The 24,059-nt window shown below is 43.1% G+C and overlaps 1 protein-coding gene across 1 annotated transcript; it reads right to left on the bottom strand.

Moving 5' to 3' along the window:
* Positions 1-12,067: 12,067 nt before the first annotated feature.
* Positions 12,068-22,423, bottom strand: LOC142814479 (uncharacterized). The gene is made up of 7 exons (XM_075893237.1): positions 21,858-22,423; positions 19,609-19,686; positions 19,387-19,431; positions 18,102-18,176; positions 17,753-17,961; positions 13,955-14,177; positions 12,068-13,390 (listed from the first exon to the last, which is right to left on the bottom strand). Exons 1-7 carry the CDS (start codon positions 22,045-22,047, stop codon positions 13,269-13,271), a joined length of 942 nt encoding a protein of 313 aa, XP_075749352.1. The 5' UTR covers positions 22,048-22,423; the 3' UTR covers positions 12,068-13,268.
* Between the last annotated feature and the right edge of the window lie 1,636 nt (positions 22,424-24,059).

Genomic DNA, 24,059 nt, shown 5'->3' with positions numbered 1-24,059 from the left:
TATCATTGCTCGCCAGACCGGGGTCACGTTCGCACTTCTTTGTTTAGTGGTCTGAGAATTCGCTTAGGCATACGACCCACTAAAAGAAGCGGGTAGTAACATTCTTCCTCCACAAAAAAAAGAGTTTCGTTGCAAGGCTGCAACATTATTGCAAGAAGAAACAAAGCAGCTTAAAGAATAGGCAAAGACACGAATGCTGAAATGTTACACGCTGACAGTTCCACAATTGTGGTGTAAATTAATAAATGTAGCACAAATAAAAGGAGACAAGAAAATAAACAAAAAGTACGAGAAATTGGGAACACGCAAAATAAGGTTTCATGCGCACCACATGAACTATGTAAGAGCTCCGTTGTCTTCGCTGTATCCGTGTTGATGGGGCAGACTCAAGAACCACTTCGTAGCTTATGCCACCCACGCCGCACCAACTTTACATGAACTGAAGTATCTGTTTAGCAGCTTTTCGGAGAGGCTACGGTGAGAAACAGGTGTCGAAAAACTAAACTTGGTCTACCTAAGTGTTTTTATGACGCACGTTGTAACGTCTTTATGACGCATATTGTAACGTAATGCATCGACCTGGTGCTGCAGGCCAATGTGTAGCCGGGCCAGCTGGCCAGTTTCCTCGGCACGCTATGCGAATTCTTCGGCGTCAGTTGTTAACTGATCGGCGTCTTCAAAAGGAATGATAGAATCCAGCATTGTCTGAGCTTCGCGGCAGTAGAAAAAACGAAACGATGTGAATCGCGTTGTTTCTCCAACGACGGTGTTGTAAGCGAACGTCACATAAGGCAAACTGCGATCCCATGCTTTAAGTTGCACGTAGATGTATATGGAGATCATGTTTGTGACTGTCTTGGTTAGTCGCTCGGTGAGTCCGTTACTCTGCAGATGATAAGCAGCTATCATTGTATGCCTACTGTTACTTATTCGAAAAACTTCGTCCATAAGCTGCGCAGTGAACGCTGTCCCTCAGTAGGTTATCGCTGTAAATTCAGCCCTGCGACACAGAACGATAGAGCACATGAAGAACAGCGCTACCTCAGAAGCCATAGCTTATGGTATCACCTCTGTTTCTGCATAGCGTGTCAGATGGTCAGTTGCTACAATCACTCATTTGCTGAGGTCGGTCAATAAAGGAAATTGGCCAAGAATGTCCATGCCATATTGGTCTTGTGAGGTGGGCCAATTTGTGGAAGTATTCCATCCAGCTTGTTTGATGGTGACTTTTGACGCTGGCTTTCACGGCAGCCTTTGCCGTGCTGCATCACGCTTGCCGAAAGTCCAGGCCAGTAGTACATCTCGCTTACTTTGGCGAGTATTCGCGAGTAGCCTAGATGACCTTATGTAGGCTCGTTATGATATGCCAACAGGACGTCGTCTCGCATGCCCTTCGGAACGACGAGGAGGTGTGTAGAAGCGCTGTATTTGTGGTACGGGACAATATCTCGGAAGCAGAAAGACGTCAGGACGTGAGATAGATGGCGAGGTATAATGGCGTGACAACCCTCTAAATTGTCGATGAGCGGTCGGATCTCTTCATCCGCTCGCTGCCATCTGCTTCAGTCCGATCAGCTACGGGCACCCAGACAACTATTATTGTTTTCTTCTTTCTTACTGAATAAAATATGGGTGCACAGAAAAGCGTATTAGCGTCTTTATGCTTCCGTTAAGATTTATGGACGACGGTCACATTCAATCGCTATAGACGCAAGGTCCACCGGGACCAGTCGTTCTGAGAGTTCACGTATGTTCACCAACCAACAGGGGGCATGGTGATTCGTCACCGCTTTGAATGTATGACCATGAAGGTACGGGCGACACTTCGTGATCGCTTGTACTACTAGAGACACTCTTTCTCTGTCGCTGTGTAATTCACCTCTGTACGGGACAGTGAGCGGCTGGTATAGGCTATTTCTCATTCTTTGTCGTGTTAATGCTGGACGAGCACTTCGCTGAGGCTGATGGTACTGGCATCAGTATGCATCTCTGTGTCAGCATCATCGCCAAAGTGCCAAGAACGGGTGCTGACTCCATCCGCTGTCATAATTCGGTAAAAGCAGCCTGCTGCTCGGTAGCCCATACAAACGATGTGTCATCTCGTGTAAGGCGGGTCAAAGGTTTCGCTAACTTGAAAAACCCTCTAATAAATTGTCTATAATAGGCGCTCAAGCCCGAAAAGCGCCGAACAGCTTTTTTGTTCGTAGGAGGTGGAAATGCGGCTACAGCGGTAAGCTGTATTAAAACTCGCCGAGGACAAGGGGAAGAAGAGAAAGACAAGAGGCTTGGAAGGGCACGTGCGTGAAGAATAAAAATAAAAAAGAACATTCTTGCTGTTCGTTCACAGCTCTCGATTTTTAATAGCCAATCTAACACTTATTATTTAGCTTTTACACTGTGAAGATTTAACCTTCAGAAGAATATCATATAACAATTACATCTCAGTTAATGATGATGATGATGATGCCTCCACTATGGCTCTTGCCCACTCAGGGGGATTGGCCAAGAATTGAGAATATGAAATTTAAAGCCTTCGAATGATACCTATTCCTAGCAGGAGGAGAATAAACACGCGTAAATACAAAAAGAGTGCAATTTTTAGCCATTTCGACTAGACAGAATAATATATATCTCGAATTGAAATTGAAGTAATTTCAAACAAGTTTAAAATTGATGTTTAGAATTGGCCTAATACCAATATAATAACAAATATGCACATTAGAACTTAGAGGCGCATTCGTTTTGTTTCACAAAGATAACTGCAAACGGCATTAAAGGCATTGCTGGGGCTGTAGCCCAAAACCGAAGCACCAAAGAAGAGTATATTCTCAAAGGTGAAGGGAAGCCCAAGGTTAACAAATATGATGGCAAAGAGACGTTTTCTCAATAGACTGTAATGGCGACATGACTAAAAATAATGGTCTATTGATTCCAGATCTGTACAAAAGCTACATAGGGGAGATATTCCCAGATGAGCCCTGTGTGAATATAGATTCAAAGGGGGCACACGACATCGCAGTCTTGTTAGAATGACTCCCAGTTGTCTAGTAAGACACCAGCCGCATTTCCATTGATATTTCAAATTTCTAAATTCAGCGCTTGGTGCTACTGATTCTATGGCATCAGCACTGAGTGCAAATTTTTGATATCTCATAGCCGTTATACTGGGCAGCATCGGAAGCACAGAAAGTAATGGACTATTTAACGCCATTCGAGCTAATGAGTCCACCATTTTATTTAACTCTAACCCACAATGTCCAGGTACCCATTATAACTTTAAGAGCTTAAGCTGTGGAGAAATTAGCGTAAGGAATGTCCTAAAGGCATCTGATTGAGATGAAGCTGTCCGTGACGTACATACGGACAGGGAGTCTGTAATTATTATTGCAATGTGGGCGTCCAAAGTTAGTTTTTGTAGTGCTAGAACGATTGCCAAAAGTTCAGCTTCAAAAATAGGTGTAAAGTCTGGCAGTCTTACTGAAAACGACCAGTGAAGTGAAGTAGTGTAAATACCTACTCCTGCCTTCTCATCTATTACTGAAGCATCAGTGGCTATTACATTATTTGTTTCCACGTGTGCAAGGTAATCTCTCAAGCGGCTATTTAGGACCTGGTGTGATTGAAATTTAGGCTTACAGGAGGAAATGTCATCATATTTTATGGTGAGATTTGGATTTGGCTCGTTTGCTGCTGGTATATCTCGTATTTTTACGTTTATTCTGTGTAGTCACTTCTCGAGAAAATTGATTTGTGTTATATGAAAACGTTGTCGATGAGAAAAAAAGAAAGAGTCTGGGTCGTTAATGAATACATATTCTGATCGCCTTACCGAATAGCTATAAAAGTTTAGATAAGCCTGAACTGTCAGGATACGGAATCGACAAGGCAAGGCTGGTGAGCGCGCCTCTTGGAACAGATATTCAACAAAGTCCATTATTTCTCTTATTTTCCTTTTTTCTGCATTGTGGCAAATTAATCTCACAAAGTCAAAACAATGTAATCTTATTCCCCTAGCCTGGATAACCTAAAGGTATTGACTTGCCTTAACCACCGGCTTCTTGGCCAATCCTCCCTAGTGGGTGAGAGCCACAAAAGAAAGGATGAAGCAAGCAAGCAAGCATTCAAACAGCAACGTGGAGTACCTCAAGGGGCGGTCCTATCTCCGCTGTTATTCAATGTGTTGATGAGCTCAATTCCCATTGAACGAGATATCACTGTCTACATTTATGCAGACGACATTGCATTTTTCGTTGCAGATAGTGACATTTATTCTTTGCATCAAAAATTGCAAAAGTACATGTATTCTCTTGAAATTTGGCTGCATTCAATTTCATTGTCTCTAAACATAAGTAAAAGTGCGCTCCTGGTGTTCCCTATAGCAGATTCTATTCAAATTTCAGTACTTTATAATCAGGAACCGATTCCACAAGTAGAGTCTATCAAATATTTGGGCATTATTTATAACGAGAAACTTAACTGGAGCCCTCACATAGACTATAACGTGGCAAAGGCACAACGAGCTTCAGGCTTATTGCGAAGGTTGAGCAACAGAAAATATGGGTTACGTAGACACACCTTATTAATGATATATAAAATGTACATGCGCCCAATACTCGAATTTGGGTGTATATTATTTTCGGGTGGCCCTACGTACAAAATTAAACCGTTAGTTCTATTAGAGCGAGAAGCGTTACGGTTATGTTTGCGACTCCCCAGGTATGTCGCTATTAATGTACTATATCAGGAAGCTCGCATACCAACTATTCTTTGCCGATTCCGTATCTTAACAGTACAAACATACTTGAAATTTTACGGCTTATCAGCGAGACGGTCTGCATATGCCTTTATTAGTGACCCCGACGCCTTCTTCCTCGCTCACTGGCCACGCTTTCGTACTCCCCAGATTATTTTTGTACAAAAGAAACTTGAAAGCATAAAGGTGGATATCAGATCGGTAATTGGAACCAAAGCATTAAATCACAATATTACGATAGAATGTGATGAAATTTTTCCCCCACTATCTAAGTTTCAATCTTCGAGTTACTTAAATGACAGGTTAGAAGACTACATAGCTCATGCGGAAATAAAGAACATAATAGCCACAGACGCTTCTGTGAATAAAGAAAAGGCAGCAGTAGGAATCGTCTCAGATTACCTCGGTTGGTCATTCTCGGTAAGACTACCAGACTTCACTCCGGTTTTCGAAGCTGAGCTCCTGGCTATTATTTTAGCGCTACGAAAACTTCCTTCAAACGAAGAGAGTGCAATGATAATTACTGATTCTCTTTCGCTGTGTACTAGTCTCACAGCTTCAGAACAATCAAGAGCTCTAGCGACATTACAAACATTAGTTCCACCTCATGTGAAGTTCCTGAAGTTAGTCTGGGTCCCGGGACACTGTGGCATACGGTTGAATGAAATAGCCGATTCACTATCTCGAGCCACACTTGATGGCCCTGTGATCTCGGTACTACCAGAATCGGAACACATAGTGTCGATCAGATATAGAAAATGGGCTATTTATACGGATATTATGGAAAATATTACTAAATATACGGACTATCAGCACCTAACATACCCCTGGAAACCTCAGTGGAGTCAATCTAAAAAGTTAGAAGTTATTTTAACCAAATTTCGATGTCGTGTCCCTCCATTAAACTTTTACTTGCACAGAGCTGGTCTGGCGATATCCCCCCTGTGTCCATTCTGTGAAGAAACGGAAACAATAGAGCATTACTTTATAACATGTAAAAACTATTCATTAATTAGGAAAAGACTTTTAATTGTTCCGTTTCAAGCAGTAGGTTTAAATTTAACTGCAGATAATGTTCTAAGTTTCGGTGCCTTTAGCTTGGGACATTGCCACAGGAGCGTATTCGATGCTGTATGCAATTTCATTCGAGAATCAAAGCGCATGTCATAATAATGCCTGCTTAAATATATTTCTGAAGACACTTGTCTAATTTTGAATGAAATTTGCATATTCATTTGATTGTGACCGGGTGAGATAAGCTCGATTGTCTGGTCTACTCAAAATTTCTGTCTTCCACTGTAGTATTACCTCACCTTTTCTCTTCTTGATTCAATCTTCAATTATTTGTTTAGTTTAATATTCCTTTTTAGTTAATTATTATTTTCTATTACATCATTAGTTTTTTCATTAAGGATAAACCTTTTAATATATCTCATATAGGATACTTCTAGATTTCATGGCCAATCCCCCATAGTGGGTATGTGCCAGTGCGAAGGGGCAACAACAACAACAACAGCATTCGAAAGCAGTCCACGAGTCCACGCTTGTCTCATCTCGTTTCTGCGACATGGTGCCGTGACCAGAATAGCGGCTTCTCTTCCCACTGGCCACGGAATACTAGGACGAAGGACAGGCCGCAGAGGACTGACGAGGAGAAGGCCCTGTGCGAACCAACGGCAGCGAGACAGAACATTGCCACCTGAGAGAGCGGCACAGCCACGAAGACGACACAGCCACGGATGAAGATTCACCACTGAAGTCTGTAAGTGACCAGCTATTTCGTCTATTATTCAAGATGAACAGGGTAGTAATTTCGAATAAAAGAAAAACACTGATGACGCTAATAACCCACCTAGTGAGCTAAGGAGGAAATAAGCTTCATGGGAATGAAGACCCTACAGCAATATCGCTGATAGCCAGCCAGACTAGAGGCATCACTGGCATGTTGAAGAAAGTTGACAAGCAGATGGAACAGTTCATAATGCCGGAAACAGCCAAAGCCGAGTTTGCGACGACCGCTTAGTACGAGCTAAAGCTGATTAGCATTTTGCATAACATCACTGCCTACCTTTGCCCACAAGAATGGCGCGAGACAATAATGGAACAGGCAACTTCAATTGATAATGCCAGACAAGCGCCGCAAGCAAATGCAGTAAAGCTACCAAAGGTCGAATTAATAACGTTTGATGGCGACAGGAGGAGGTAGCAGAGATTCTGGCGTCATTTCAAATCAGCTGTTCACTTGTGAACAAAATTTAACGAGAATCCAGAGTTCATGTACGTTCTGTCATCACCAACTGGGAGAGCGACAGCTGCTGCAGAGGGACTTCAATATTTAGGCAGCAGTTATGCGAAAGCTATCGACATGCTCAAGCAACGATACGTGAAAGATGAAGCGCTTATAGAAGTGCACATGAAAGAGCTAACTAACTTGAGTACAGTAGCAAGCTGCAGTGACTATGGAGAATTGAGAAGACTGTGACCGCACTGTTCGACATTGGTGCGGATTTTTCAATAATGAGTGCGAATATGGTTGACAAACTCAAGAAGATAAAAATGGAATGGACGGGGCCGCAAATTAGAGGAGCCGGAGGCCAGCTGCTGACGCCTACCGGAAAGCGCACCACACGAATCAAGATCGGGGATTCATCATTTGTCGCAACCTTCGTTATTCTTTCTGAGTGTTGTAAACAGGCCATCTTGGGTATGGATTTCTTGCGTGAGAACAGTGCCATCATAAACATACCGGACGGTATACTGACCTTCTCAGCGGACCATGTAGCAGCGCTGCAGCGCAATCCTAAGCCCATGATTGACGACGTGACCATGCCACCGTTGTGATGCCGCCTCGTCTCTGTCACGTGTAACACGCAGCATACTGGAGAAGGTGTCACTGGACAAGTACCGACGCTTTTAGTCTCAGCCTCAAGGAATCGCTATTGCCAGATGTCTCCTCAGTGTAGTGTCTGGGCAAGCAGAGGTCCTGTTGACGAACTTCAGCAACGAGCGTCGACACATTATTTATTTATTTATTTATTAGAATACCCTCAGGGCCCGTAGGGCATTACAGAGGGGGTGGGTACAACATTTGTAACACACAAGAAAAAAAAAGACAAAATAAAGAAACAAGTGTCAGATGCGCAAATCAGGAAGGCAACATAAGTCGACTAAAAATGTATAAGAATTCAAGCACATACATAGTAGGGGGGACCACAGCTGCATACTTCAAAGAAATTGTATAAATCCGCGAGTGCTTCGCAGTTCAACAGACAGAGACGCCGGGCGCTTCAACACCACTACCTGTCGACGTGAGCACAGATTTATCGCCAGCGCAGAGGCAGTCTTCTAGATATTCTCGGCCAGTTTGAAGATTGTTTAATATCGACCTAGAGGGTAAATCAAACACCACTGACAAAGCATAGAATTATAACGGAAGAGACGGCAAGACCAATTCGACAAAACCCATAACACGTGGCACCGAAAGAACGCGAAGCAATCCAGGAACAATACAGAAAATGCTCGGTGATGGCATCATTCAGCCGTCAGAAAGCTCTTGGGCATCACTGGCTCGATGATGACATCATTCAGCCATCAAAAAGCCCTTGGGCGTCACCGGTAGTGATAGTTAAGAAGAAAGAAGGGCAGCTTACGCTTCTGTGTGGACTACCGCAAGCTGAACCACGTGACGAAGAAAGACGTATACCAATTACCGCGAATTGACAATTCACTGGACAGGCCGAGGCATGCACGCTTCTTCTCGTCGATGGACCTGAAAAGCGATTATGAGCAAATCGAGGTCGATAAGTGGGACAGAGAAAAGACTGCTTTTGTTACGCCTGACGGGCTTTACGAGTTTAAAGTATTGCCCTTCGGATTGTGCTCAGCCCCAGCAACATTTCAGAGACTGCTGAATACCGTTCTATCAGGCCTTAAGTGTCAGACGTGTCTGGTATACCTCGACGACGCCAATGTTTCCTCACCAAAATTCGAGGAACATCTAAGATGGCTGCTATTAGTATTTCGAGCAGTACGGTCCGCTGGCTTAACTCTGAAACCTGAGAAACGTCATTTCGGTTTCAAGGAACTTCCATTCTTAGAACATGTGGTGAGCCATGAATGTGTTCATCTGGACCCCGAAAAGATTGACGCCGTCCGAAAATTTCCGGTGCCAACAGAAAAGAAGGCCGTAAGACGTTTTCTCGGCCTTTGCGCCTACTACCGCAGGCTTATCGCCGATTTCTCGCACATAGCGTCGTCCTTAACACGCATAACGAGAGACGATGTTCAATTTTTATGGGACGAAGAGGAACAAGCAGCATTTCACGGTCTACGACAGCGCCTGCAGACACCACCTGTGCTTGCTCACTTCGACGAGAACGCTCCTACTATGATCCACACCGATGCCAGCAACGTAGGTTTAGGTGCTGTACTCGTGCAGTGGCAAGACTCAGCCAAGAAAGTGATTGCATATGCAAGTAGCCCGCTTTCCCGTGCCGAGTCTCATTTTTCCACAACTTAAGACGAATGTCTTGCTGTAGTATGGGCAGTTCTGAAGTTTCTCCCATACCTCTACGGCCGTCCCTTCCACGTAGTCAGCGACCACCACTCCCTTTGCTGGCTGACCAACTTGAAGGACCCATCTGGTCGGCTAGCGCGCTGGAGCTCACGGCTTCAAGAATTCAATATGACGGTCGTCTATAAGTCGGGACGGCAGCACTCTGATGCCGATTGCTTATCCAGGTCGCCTATAAAGCAAGACGATGTCTCAGAAGCCGATGACATGGCATTTTTAGGAGTGGTCAACACGGTCACCATTTCGTCTAAGCAGAAATAATACAGTGAGTTGCTTCCTCTTATTAATTTTCTTAACGGCCAGTGTAGAAGCATTCCCAAGATATTTGCAAAGAGCCTGCCATCATTCTGCTTGCGAAGTGGTGTCCTATACAAGAAGAACTTTTCCCCAAGCGAAAATGGCCACTTACCTGTCGTCTCGACATCCATTTACACTGAGATCCTGAGCGCTTGCCACGATGAGCCAACCTCCAGCCACCTCGGATACACGCGCACATTGGCCAGAATCCAACAGAAGTACTACTGGCCGAAGTTTCCAGGCACTGTAAAGCATTACGTTCGCACGTGCCTCGATTGTCAACGACGAAAATCGGCACTTTTAAAACCAGGTGGATTGTCGCGACCAGTTCAAGTTCCCACCATGCGTTTTGCACAAATCGGAATGGATCTCCTGGGACCATTTTCGACTTCGCATACTGGAAACAAGTGGGTAATTGTCGCTACGGGCTATCTTACTCGCTGCGCAGAAACAAAGGCTTTATTAAGCAGAACCGCAGTAGAAGCAGCACGATGTTTTATTAAAGATATCGTTCTGAGGCATGGTGCTCCTAGAATTATATTAAGGAACAGAGGTACCACTTTCACGGCCATGCTCCTCAAGTCAGTGCTTGTGTTGAGTGGAACAGTGCATCGAAAAACTACCTTCTACCACCCACAAACCAACGGCTTAACAGAACGCGTCAACAAGACAATTGCTGATATGCTGAGTATGTACATTGACGTGGATTATAAAAATTGGGACGACGTTCTACCATACGTGACGTTTGCCTATAATAAGGTGCAGCAGAAAACTACACGAAGCACGCCCTTTGGACTTCTTTATGGCCGTGAAGTGACGATAATGCTTGATGCCATGCTGATGCAGGACTTCGACGATACAGACATGGATGTTCAAGCCTTTACCCAACGAGCTGAAGAGGCATGGCAGTTAGCACACGTGCGAATCGCCGGGCAGCACAGTTCCGACGCACGACGTTATAATCTGTGACACCGATACGTCACTTATCAACCAGGCGAGAAAGTGTGGGTCTGGAGCCCTATTCGCCGACGCGGCCTTTCTGAAAAGGTACTGAAGAAGTACTTCGGTCCCTACAATGTTGTACGGCGCCTAAGTAACGTGAATGATGAGGTCATCTATGACAGTTCCTCGCGAACTCAAAAATCTGAAATCGTAGACGTTGTGCGGATGAAGCCATATTGCAGTGAGCCAGTTGCGTAATACGTCAACTACATACACCGCGTATTCTGTATCCGAGCATCGGGACGATGCTCTTTCTGGAGGGAGGTAAATTCCGCATTCAACCTGCAGAGGAGGGCTCGCGCAGCCAGAAAGGAAGACGAAGCTCTTGTCCGGTCTTCTTTCCGAGCACCTTTCATTTTAATTAAAGTGAGCTCTTCTATATCAGACTTCTGCTGTGTCTGCGTCGTGACAATATAAGTTTCACCGAAACAGTGAAGCAATGAATGTGATATCGAAAAACTGCAGTGTTATGTGCAACAAGGCTGGCAGTCAACTAATTTAGATCCCTTCTCAAGTAACGCTACAAACGCTGGTGTAAGAGAAAAGGACCACTTCAGGTACGCTTTCGGCACCATTTCTTGTGTGTTGAGAGCGCAGCCCATAAAAGTTCCTACCTTCTGGGGGGAAGGGGGCACACGCTGCACGCCGATTGTTGCCGCAAATAGCACGGCATCTATGAAAGCCCCCTCTCCCCCTTTTTCGCTGACGAGATAAGCGCACGCGCAGACGACCCCGGCCGGAAAGGCAATCTTCACTTCCCTAAAAAAGGAGGCTCGCGCGTCTGTCCTCGCATTTATATACACATACGTAAATGACAGGGGCTCCAGCGGTGGTGGCAGCGACAACGGCTAAAATCAGCTGAGACTCTTCATATACTTTCTATCACAATAAAAATTTAGAGACAGAATTCTGCTTGAAATTTTTTTAAAACTTTTGCCATATACGAGAGGGGCACCATTCATTAATCCGATCAAAAGTGAAAAGTCTGTGTTATTGCGCTGGTAATATAATTTTCATAGATTTCTAATGTAAAGAATATTTACGAAATTGTGATTTACTAAAAAATGTGGCCTCAGGTATCATGGACATTACACGAACATCTAGAGACCACTGCACGGAAGTGGTAACTGTTTCATTTATAGATATTCATCGATGACGGGGCACCAATATCAACCTAGCTATAAAGAAGCGACAAAATTTCAAGCAGAACACTCTACAGAAGAAGCTGAAGGTATGAAAACAAATCAGTAACAATAAAAACTGCTAAACACTCTGATTCAAATATAGTAGTGTAATCCGGAAGACGTTCTGAGAATGACCAAGCGCGCACAACGGACAGACCAGCCCTCTTCTTCGTCGTCTTCTGTGTGCAGAATGTCTCAACACTGATATGTCAGCTACGTAGCATTACCCCTAGGCAGTAAATGTGGTGTCTTGGCGCGCAGTAGTTACGGTCTCCGAAAGACGGCTGGAGTTTCGCCTACTGACATGCACTTCATCACTGGCTCTGATTGTAGTCAGGATATCTCAGAGGCAGAAATATGCTTATACGTGACATGCGCTACCTGGCGGATGATGCCGTTAGGGCTCATACACCGAGATAGAAATTTCTCTGACCGTCCCCAGTCAAAAATTCCAACAGCCTGTCGGTCTGACGGAATACGTAATTTGGGTCTGCATGTAACTGGTCTGCATGTAACTGGTCTGCATGTAACTGGTACGCGTGCTAGAAGCTTGGCCAGGCCCGCTTATTAAGCAGTTGTTATGCAATTCTGTGCCAATTTAGGAGCAGTGACAACCCAGAGTCATTAGTTTACGCCATCAGTGTGGCCACGTGAAGGTTGCATAATTAAGAGTGCCGACAATTTACCTTCGCTTGTTGTTGCCCCTCTTTGTGCAGCTGCATGTTCCTGCCGACTATTTTAGTGTGGCAATCTCAAAGAGAAACAATGTGAGCCAGGGCCACGCTCGAGTGCCTTCAACTGCAGAAGCATAACTTGCCTACCATAGAAATCACCGAAAAATGGCACAAAGCAAGCCGACACGTACCGCACTTGTGAGGTAGCTGCCTCGCGAAACAATGAACGAAAGGTTCATAACAGCCAAAATTACCACCTTTGTAAACAAGTTTAGGGAGCAGTAATCATGTTGGAAAAAAAATCTGGGTGATAGTTACGGCCAGCAATTATTATGCAAACATGGTTGACTGTGCATGCACGTTATGTGGTATCCAAAATGTGACCATTAAGGGTTAATTATGCAAAACAATATGCACTATAAACTATTCTATCCAAGCCCTTTTGATAAAGTATGCAATGCTGAAGGTTAAAGCACTGCGACACACAAAACATGATGGCAATGCTGATAAAATGTTCAAGTAGCAATGAGAAGTTGCGAAACAAGAAGTGAAAGACTGATTGAAATTACAGGGGCTATTTCTGCCTATTACACTTATATACTATATATTTTTTCTGGAACTGAAAGTGACACCTGAAAATGAAATGAATGCCTGTATACTCTAGGTATTGGTTTCAGTTTTGCAGCATAAGTAAGTGTAGTGACACGTTCGAGCTTCATTTATTGAAGGCTCTTTAATGTAAAAACTTTCTGTGCAATTTTTTGAAGAGATGTAAAGTCATTTTTTTATGGTATGTATTTCCGCTGCACATCACCCAGCTTTTGTGCCAGGTGCCTGTGGACGCTCTTCACCCTTTTGGCAATGACATCTGCTGGCGTGCCATCTCTGATATAAATATGGAACACCCCTGCGAAAAGAAGAGCACAGTGTTACACACAGACATTACACACGGCATACAGCTGTGGATGGCGACTATGCCTTCCTCTTTGGTTTTCTGTGAACATAGCTTTAATTGCCTCCTGTGCACTTCACACTTGGCTCACTCTAAGGATCATCTCAATTTAACCACGTTGAGGCCAAATGTGACTGAATAAAAGAGTTTGACACCTTTCAACAATTCATATGCTTGTGGGACCCGATTACACTTCCGAATCGTCCAATTTTCTAAATTAACAAGTCTTTACTATACCCCCAATCAACTTGGCCATAACCACACGAACCCATCAGCTTATTAGAACCGATGCCACGACATGCTCACACAGGGCCTTATATATTCCTAGAATTACCCATAATGCAGAATTACGCTGGAATACTTGCGATCCCAATGAGAATCACAATGCAGTAAGCACCAGAAAGCAGGATGTGAAAAAAGCCTGCTACGTGTGATGGTGTTATTCAAAGGGACATGATCAGAAACAATGGCACAAGATCTCCATCAGCTGATTCAACCTAAGACATGAGACCATCATACCTTTGAGAGAGTTTAGCTTCTCCGGCGTCATGGCAGGTTGCGCCTGTGTCTTCCCAATGGACTTATATTTGTTGGACAAGATCCCCGTGACACTTCGGCATTTAAACTGCTCTGGTGTCCAGTAGATGAGGCATGCCCCACGACAAAACATTGAATCGCTGGGCGATTTCATCAACATACCACAGGCATCCTTTTTTATCCACCGGTCACACCCAGCATAAATCTGCATACAGAAAGGGGAAAAAACAAAGTTGCACAATTTAAGCAAATAGCAAGCATGTACAGCTCACGTCATATTTATCAGTAAACTAATGCAACATTGTTATTGGCTCTTTGGCAAGCACGACATTTTGTGTTAGAGTGACATTTTGCCATTTAGGTACAAACATGTACACTCTAAGAAAAAATAGAGAAAAATGTGCATCCTTTTGTCTCACAACAATAATCATCTGAATTACTTACATTTCCTCTCTTGAAAACTCAGCACTTGCCAGTTTCCTACCAAGAATTCTATGTCACACTGATAGCGCACATTCCATTTGTGACAAGAAAAGTGCTGGGCACGCGGCGACAATGCAAGAAAAGGAAGGCAAAATAAAACGCCAGGCCTGCATGGAAGGCGCAGCACAGTCACAGCGAAAGCTAGAAGAGCGGCCTTTTGGAGCTTTTTCTAAACACTCATTGGGTATCTACTGCAAGCACACTTGCTTTATACCCACAAGGTCATTATTGATACATTTATTTGAGTAGTAGGCCGGCATTTGCTATGCTATTTTTCGTCATTCTTTTGAGAAGCGTGGTGTCCTTTACACTATGGCGAGGAATTTAGTGCCAATCGCTCATGCAGTGGCTGACGACGGTGGGAATTAAGGCTGATGTGGGTATGCGCCACAGTTTATAGGAGATCAAGAAGAAATTTTTTGATGAGTTGGAGCAATGGACTGCCCACTCGTTACGCTATTCACATTGTGTGACTGGTTGTTCTTTCGCTGTTTCAAAACGCCTTATAAATCTCAACACGATTGGTTTCGAGATGTGAAGCCTGCTTAACGCAAATTTCACAACAAGTCGCAAGTATCTTTGTAGCTCAGTAGTAGAATACTGGGCTGGCACCCAGCGGACCCGGGTTCAAGCCCCACTGTATCACTGGTGCTAGTTTTTTTTAAATTTCGCGCGAGGTGGTTACAGATACCGGCGTAGGCGGCGGACAACTGCGCGTGACCCAAGTTGTGATCTTATAACATCTTTCGCTGTAAAATGACCGTTATTATTGTGGGACGACAGACACCCTTTTTAATTTATTTTTTTACTTTGAGTTTAGGCTATTTTGCAAAGTAATCAGTCGTTAATTCATCAAACGAATATTGCTGAAAATTGAACCTCTGTTGGTAATTGCCAAAACTCCATTCACTTCTGCCGTAAAGATTCCCTAACAGCGGAAAAGCATCAAATCTATGCTTTTCAGATGCAGAAGTCACTTCAGCTAATCTCCCCCATTGAGCTTATATTCTCCTGCGCAAACACCAGAGATGAGACGGCTGAAGTGGGATTGGCAGCGATTTCTGGGGCACCGAAATTTCAATTTCTGCGCAGAAGAACCTTCATTTCGAGCAGTCAGCGGCATTTTATATGTCGTGCTAGGAACAAATGAAAAAAAATTTTCAGTAACTTGGAGGAACAAATACATATTTTAATCAGTTTAAAATATTCATAACTAACAGCCTTTCCAGAAAGCCTTTTAACCATCACCAGGTTTGAACTGCACTACCTTTTTACGCACCAAGCAACCTATTTATCCTGAACAAACCACATTATGCAATACAAGAACCATTCTACAAACTAGGTTCACTTCATGAACATTTAAAAAAAGGAAACGATAAAGCATAACACTCCTCAAAAATAGAAAAAAATCGTGATTGCACAACAATTCTAGTTACATAGTAGTAGGTTTTCATTTATAATAATGTGATATGCTTAAGCAGACTATTGCATAGTCTTTCTGTAGGTCTGCTTATTTAGCTTTTCAAGCTTCCCCAGAGCTCCAGCATGTCAGTGTTAGTCTTTATTAGGAGCACATCACAAAAAGCACCTTTAGCTATCTGCTCGGCCACGCAGTTGATAAAAGCACGTAGTATACAACTACTGCTACATGACAACGAACATGTGCTGAACCACTGTTCACTGCAACCTCATGCTGAACCACCTTCAAAAGTGCGATTCGAGAACCCAAAAACTCGACGCTCTATCACAAACGTGCATATGGTACTGCAAGCATATCGGCGTTGTAAGCATACTGAATGCTTTTAGTAGTGAATGACACAAATGCGCTTCAATTCCTTCCGCTGCCGCCCTCTCACGAAAAACAGCTTCTGCATCACGGAGACGCATTGTGTGCACGAAACTAGTTGTCACCGCGTTGATGCAACACAAGCTATTCGCCTCGCCCAAGCACAGTATGGCACTTTGCAGCACTCCAGCGGCAAACACACATAAGTAACCTCGTACAGCAGCTTAGACACGATAACGAAAATGACCGGTTGAACACGTACGCTACCCACAACAAGGAATCTGAGATCAACCCCACTATGTGTGCCACTTCGCAAAGCAAGGCCATATAGTCTAGCGAGTAGAAGCAGCATGTTCGGGGCATGGCAGCAAAATTTTTTAAGAGGTCACGCATATTTACAAACGTCATGGTCTGAGATTATGGCGGCACTCTGGAAGCCTTTATTAGAAGTGGGCATAGGGCTTTTTGTTCTGCAAACGTTTAATTTTCTTGGTATCTATGGCACTTTTTTTTATTTTTTGCTCGACCGGGTGTTTTACGAAGAGAATATTTTAAGAATCGCTGATCAGATTTCTAGCAAATTCTTTCACTGTATTCCTCAAACTGAGGTCAAATGAAGCTGTTCTGCCAACAATCGATTGTGTCTGTAATTTGTGATTATAAAATATGATCAATGCAAGCCTACTCACCAAAATTAAATTCGATATTCTACTAAATTTTTCAGCAGCAAGAAAACCTCGCTTTTGCCGAGAACAAACTAATTTATTTATTTATTTATTTATTTATTTATTTATTTATTTATTTATTGATTAGAATACCCTCAGGGCCCGTAGGGCATTACAGAGGGGGTGGGTACAACATATATTACACACAAGAAAAAAAGACAAAATAAAGAAACAAGTATCAGATGCGCAAATCAGGAAGGCAACATAAGTCAACTAAAAATGTATAAGAATTCAAGCACATACAAGACAAAGATAGATAATGGAAACTGCGTATAGTTACAAGCATTGCTGAGAAATTGCAGTCTTGAATAACAAAGGGTCTGTTATTGATACAACGGAAGAGGGAAGGTGGTTCCAATCGGCGGCTGTTTTCGGTAAGAAGGCTGCTGAAAAGAATTTGGTGCGGCAAAACGGAATGGCAACCTTATGCTGATGATCAATGCGCGATGAGTGGTATGACGGTTGTGAAATGAGGTCTCGCTTGATTGATGGATTGTGAAAAAATATCTTATGAAAAAAATGCAGTCGCGCCAGTTTCCTCCGGACAGTTAAATTGGGTAGGTCAAGGTTAGATTTCATTTCTGATATGCTAGCAGTACGGGAATAATTAGAACAAATGAACCGAACTGAGCGGTTCTGAACAGACTCTAACGCGTTAATTAAATTTTGCTGCACGGGATCCCATATAGCGGGCATAGGGCTTTTTGTTCTGCAAACGTAATCGGAATTTGTAACAGAAAATGAGCTGCGCAAGACTGGCAACCATAATTCGGGATTCCACTGTACCTTGCCATCACCTCTGCTTGAACCAATGACAGTTTGGTCTTGAGAATGGTCTCGCTCCCCCTGGCTGCCGCCAAGCTCGTTGGGGTCACCGAACTCGTCCTGGCTGTTGCCGAGCTTGACTTGGCTGTCATAAAGCTCGACGTGGCTGTCATAGAGCTTGACATGGCTGCTGCCAAGCTCGACACGGCTACTGCCAAGGTCCAGGTTGCCTAAACAGAAGAAAATTTATGAGACATCAGTAGCAATGCAGAATGTTAACACTGTCCGTCCAAAAAACATTAAAACTTATAGACAGCTTCGTTGAACAAAGACCCAAGAAATGTTGTTGATGAGAGAGATGCTTGCTTACCGACGCTTTCACCATCACGTGCTGCTGCAGCTGCTGGTGCAGAGGCTGGTGCAGGAGATGATTCAGGTGGTGGCACTGTAAATGATGTTCTCATGATTCATGCAGTGGCAAGCTTTTCACTATCAGACCGACAACATAAATTTGGCATGCTCTATGCAGATGTCATACTGCTCGTGCTGCGAGTAAGAGTGTACACATGGCCAATGAACATAACGCTGAGCAGTTTGCCCTGGTCACTGAACTGGATTTGCAATAAACTAACTTTAGGTGAGGGTTTTCAACCCAGAACAGTTATTCTAAAGTTACTTTTCTTATAAATGTATTTGTTTGACTTAGAAAAACAATATGTTCCATAGCTGAAAATTGTTTTGTCAAGTTGTCAAGTTCAGAGTTTCGGAAATTCAAGCGCACGTAATGAAAAAATGGCACACTTGATCATCAGTGTTTTTTCTAAAAAAAGAATTGAAATGCAGTGTTATAATTATTTATGGCACACTGCTAGAAAAAAGGATTTGAGCAAAAGAAATACAAGAACGATAAACAGCTGAAATTGCTAGTACTGATTCAGGAATTTATTGAAGACAAGTTAAACTGAAGACTTTAGAAACTATACACACCTGTCAAGGCACTGTATAGTACCTAAAAAAGATGAATGCGTTTTGCAAAGAAATAGTGCTTACAAAAGCTCTCCTGTATCCTTTTATAAATATTAGATGGTGGTTTTGCAACTGTAACAAAGGCATGTTAAGAAGTTAGTATTGGTAGTAGTAATATAAGAATGACATGATTTAGGAAGCAGGCCATCGGGGAGGGCTCTGGATTGACTTTACTGCCTGAGGTACTTTGTATCATTGGCATGTTCATGAATGAAATATACTGAACTGAAACACCACAGACACGTGCCCATTGTGCTACTTACTTGAGAATTCTGTAAATTATTACAAGCATCTATAAAAACATGCATGTATGGAACTTATTAACGTGACTTCATCTGTAAAGGGCACAATCACGGCATTCTCCATACTGATGGCTTTGCGTTCGTACCAACGTTTTTAGATACTGTCAGCTGGAAAAGCTCGCTCCAAAGGCAGCCCCAACTGATAAACATCGCACTGTCCTATGCTGGATCGCTGAACGACCACGGCTATGGTGGTGCACTCGCTACCACTGTGGTGGGGTGAGCTCAGTGAATACCTACAATGCAGTAGTGAATATGAAGTGAATGAAGTACAATACACACGTGAAGTACAATACACACGTAGTGAATATGAAGATATCTGCTTACAGCATTGGCTGTGGCCATGGTTCGAAGAATGGGCTGCTCCTGTGACTGAAAAAGAAAACATGCACCTTGTGTAAAAAAAAGAAACACTTGACTGCATGAGGGAATCAAAAAAGGCATTTTAGTCCTTCTGCACAAACAGAACAAAAAAGCCACTACCTAAAACACCGCATAAAAACATGAGACAGCGATGTACTAAGGATGCAACTGGCAAAAATAACTTGCCTTTCTTCCCACTTCTTGGTGGCATCGACGTTGAATTTACAGTGATGTCCAGTGTATTCGCCTGTATAAGTCTGCATTCTGAAATGACAACATATGGTTAAGATTCATCAAGTGCATACAGTCCTTGTTTGGCAAATGAAGCAGGAGTGAAGTTACAGCTGTATTTTCGCCTCATCACTTCTACCGAGTTATTTCAGAGAATTGAAATCGGAGATTTTTTTGTGTAGGTTTCAGTCCCTTGAGACACTACGTACAAAACTGTGTACACGACTTGTTTTTGCTACAGTCGATCCCAGATGTATCAAACTTTGATATATCTATTTATTTGCTATAGCAAACAGTTAAGAAATATCCTAGAATTTCCCATGCAAAAGTATAGGGCTGATGCACAGGTACATCACACTCCCGCACAGCGAAACATCCATTATATGGAACGCTGTGTCGTGCAAACTGCAAGAATGCATTTTTCCTAACAAATGCTGGTCATTTTCAGCCGCGTTCGGTCAAGTACCGATCACTCTCCGCGCGCAGGTGACAAAAAGGTGGTGTTGTTGCTTTACGTTCATCTGGTTAGCTGCGCAGCGTTTGCGAGTGTACCGGCTTGTTTTAATGCGCGATCTGTGGGTTGTAACGGGCGTGCATAGGTGTTTTCAAAGGGGCTGATTGCCGAAGGCACCAAAACGAGATGAATGTGCAGATACTCGGCAGCCTCATCGCAATGTTCGCATTCTTTTCCCTGTATGTTCGCCCACGATGGCATGTGGGCCGAAAAAGCATGGCCTTTGAAATCTGCTATTTATGGTGCTTTCGGTTATAAAACACACACAACGGAGGCTACCCTCTTTCTTGCTTTTTGCGCCGAATCAGCGGCTGCTTGCTGCCAAGTTACAAGTGCCATCACCACCGCCAAGATGTTGACAGTCGGGACTACTTTCATTTTATCAATATAAAAAATAAATTAAAGAGTTGTTGTCACCGTCGCTTGGTGACGGCTACCCCTTTTCACATAGTGGTAGGGCAAAAAAAAGAAGGAACCAAAATCCTTCGTTGTTTGTGGGCTGCGTTATCTCTTGCGGCTTGAGGACTTGTGTACTTCTTCCTTCGTTCGTGACAGATTCTCATTCAGCAATTCAACTAAACATTGACCCGCTCGTAGCGATAAAATGATGACTGGTGCTTGGAACTACATCAATCAAGCACCGCCATGAACTGTTTCCTTGTGGGCTTCGGTGCCAGGTGACGACTTTGGCAGCGTCATGATCGCTGACAACGGCGTACAGTGCCTCAGTAAATTTTGCGACTTAGCATTTTCGGGCGCGCTCTCTGACTGGGTTAAATATCTAACAATACACCTGTGCATCCCTATTATGCAAAACTGCTTAGATGGTCAGCAGAAATCCAGTAGATGCCTATGTGCTCTTTACTTGTTAGTATAGCATTTCTGGAACAGTTACCAGCCCCATTTCTCTTCACTGCTTCAGTACTCTAATCCATTTTTTGGGTACCTTTATAACATGTGTACAATGTGCTCTATTAGGTTTGGCATGTACGAACGTGCTCAGTTAAGAGCTTTGTTTTTATTGCCCGCTATGTCAGATGGTATAAAAGCATGACAGTTAATCACATGCTTGAGCACTGCAACTCAGCGTTCCACAAAAGCTTCATTCGGTTTGTGGGCACCTGAGACATTCAAAATTAGTTGAAAGAAACAGTCTTGTTTTGTGTAACCTGTGATAGAACAGCAGCACTCAGCAAAATGACAAAATCTGCAGGTGCCGGCTGCTTCAAAGCAAGTAGGTTTGTTCGAGGAGTGTGCTTGAAAATGGGTTAACATTGTGCTTTTCCTGTGAATTCTAAAGTGCCATGCATAAACACATTTGACTGACCTTTCATAGAAGCACACTTTCTACCCAGAGAATGTTTTTTCACGAAGCCCAACAGCTGGTCTCAGAACCCTTTAAGGTAGTGTAAGCATACAAAAACAGTTCTCTCCTATTGTGTTAATTACACAGCAACCTTTATTGCACTTCTATATGCCTCCTCTTGTTGTCTTTCTGCTTGGCATCATGAGACAGTCTTGCCATAAGCAAAATGCTGATATTGTAATATGCATATAGAATAAGGAGCGCTAGAATGCTTTATCACTTTCTTTATCCACTTGAGCATCTTCCTAGAAGTGATCAAGCGTAGCCACTTGACAGCCTCATGCTCCCCTTCATGGAGTCGAAGAAAACAGAAGGAACACTCACCGGTGGAAAAAATCTTATGAGTCAGGCTTTTCTGGAGGTCCCTGTTTAACGCCTTTAGCTCCTCCAGCTTCTTCTGCATTGTCTTGCAGTTTTCACAAATGTCCATATCGCTGCTTTTCTTCAGCAATGCCAACTCTTCTTTGATTTTGTGCAACCTGCTCTGCACGGCATCAAACTCAGCCTTTGGCATTGTACGTTCTTCTGCACCACATTCTGCCAGCTAGTCTTCCTCGTGCTTTTTCTGCACAGCCTTCCTGGCTTTGTTGTTTGGTTCTGGAAGCTGCAAATGAAAATCCAAATAATAGATGAAAATCGACCTCATTACTGATAAAATTTTCAAAACAAAATATGTCAATATCGCAATGGAAGGTGTGGGACAGCAAGACAAACTTTTTGGACACTTTTAGTGCAGAGCATGTTGAATTTAGAACAGAACACTGCAAACAATGAAAAGCTCTGTGAAGAATGATAGCGAATTTCACTTCAGTCTTTCCTTTTTCACAGTTACACTCACGTCTTAGACCCAACTTGTAGGGCTGTACAATTGACTTGACGGATATGTGGGGTTTAACGTCCCAAAACCACCATATGATTATGAGAGATGCCGTAGTGGAGGGCTCCAGAAATTTCGACCACCTGGGGTTCTTTAACATGCACCCAAATTTGAGCACACGGGCCTACAACATTTCCGTCTTCATCGGAAATGCAGCCGACGCAGCCGGGATTTGAACCCACGACCTGCTGTAGGGCTATACAAGAAAAATCAAAAGGGATAATTCAATTTTTATTCTTTATCATATACAGGGAAGACCACCAACTGTAGTATACAATGGTGTAAACGAGTGCACAGTATAAAGCTGTTTGGTTTTTTATGGGCTCACAACCACAGTTTTCTGGCATGTTTTCACACAGCAATAAGGCTATTGGCGTGACAGGCTGTGTATCTACTATGAGCGAGTACGGGCACAATTCCTTCAACTCGCAAACTGGAATCAAAATCATTGGATATAAACCTACAGATGAGTAATCGCTAACCAGTTCATAATCCTAATCTGACCATGGGTAATTTTTTTCGAAAATGCGCATAGCACGGCAATCCTCAAGGGAAAAAAGTAACAGTTATATGGTCTTTGTAGTTCTGTAAGCTTTTGAAACATTCGTTAAATGAACATACAATTTTTAATATTATAAGATTATATTTAATTTTTATTTACATTATTCATGAATAAGCAACAGATCTGTAGCTATAAAAAATAATTTTTGTTCCTTCATGATCACTCAAAAAAGTTAGAGCAAACTCTTTCTGAAATAAATCCCACTGGAAATTTCCAAATGTTCAATTTAAACACACCAGGTCACAATAGACAGAAAGTGTGATTCTCAAAGAGGCAAAGCAGGGTAACCATGCAGCATGGCCGAGTTGAATGAACACTCGCATGCACCAGCTAGATGATAAACTGCATCAAATAACCATCAATCAAGCGTAGGTGTGCATCACGAAACATTACCTTCTCCTTGCTGATTGTTGCCCACTTTATAAATGTGCCACTAGCAGTCTTTCTGAGGCGCTTTTCACTTTTCTGGATGCCTCCACTTCTTTCTTTGTCTCTATATTGCAAGAAATTGTATGTGATTAGAGTACTTGGAGCAAGCAAGCACTTTTTTCTGGCGTGAGAAAGTGAATGAATGTTACATAGCTTAAAAATGTTTAGTTTGTGCGATGTTTGAGCGCGCTTCGTAAAATGAAAATAAGGGTTGCAGCGCGAGCACGAGTGTGCTAGAAGAAACAGACGAAAGTCGAGGTACGGAAGGCAAAGAGGACAACACGAGCGCTCGTGCTGTCCTCTTTCCTTCCGTACCTCGACTTTCGTCTGTTTCTTCTAGCACATTCGTGCTTGCGCTGCAACCCTTATTATCGTGAATTCAAACCACCCTATCGGAAAAAAACGAATGGTGGGCATGGTGGAAACCACCACCCACCATTATAGTGGATTAATGAAGTGGGTGAATGGTGGGAAACGCCCACCATGGCGCATGGTGGGTATGGTGGGTGCTGCAGTGCCGGCAACGCTTGAGTGCGAAATGACGTCAGAATCATCGTGACGAGCTGCCACAAAAAATAAAAAAAGTTCTATAAAAACGGTATAAAAAACACCCTTCCCGTAAAAAAAAACAAGGCGCCACGGAGGATCGAACGTGCAA

Source organism: Rhipicephalus microplus, chromosome 4 (genome assembly GCF_043290135.1).
Source record: "Rhipicephalus microplus isolate Deutch F79 chromosome 4, USDA_Rmic, whole genome shotgun sequence".
In the NCBI taxonomy this organism is placed as follows: domain Eukaryota; kingdom Metazoa; phylum Arthropoda; class Arachnida; order Ixodida; family Ixodidae; genus Rhipicephalus; species Rhipicephalus microplus.
This window is presented reverse-complemented; position numbering and strand designations above follow the sequence as displayed.

What these genes read in the sequence shown, in the direction of transcription:
- LOC142814479 (XM_075893237.1), bottom strand. Translation starts at nt 22,047, where the DNA reads ATGCCAAAGGCTGAGTTTGATGCCGTGCAGAGCAGGTTGCACAAAATC. An exon ending in TCATAAGATTTTTTCCACCG is followed by an intron (nt 19,687 to 21,857) that starts GTGAGTGTTCCT and finishes TTGTCATTTCAG; the next exon opens with AATGCAGACTTATACAGGCG. An exon ending in CCATGGCCACAGCCAATGCT is followed by an intron (nt 18,177 to 19,386) that starts GTAAGCAGATAT and finishes CATCATTTACAG; the next exon opens with TGCCACCACCTGAATCATCT.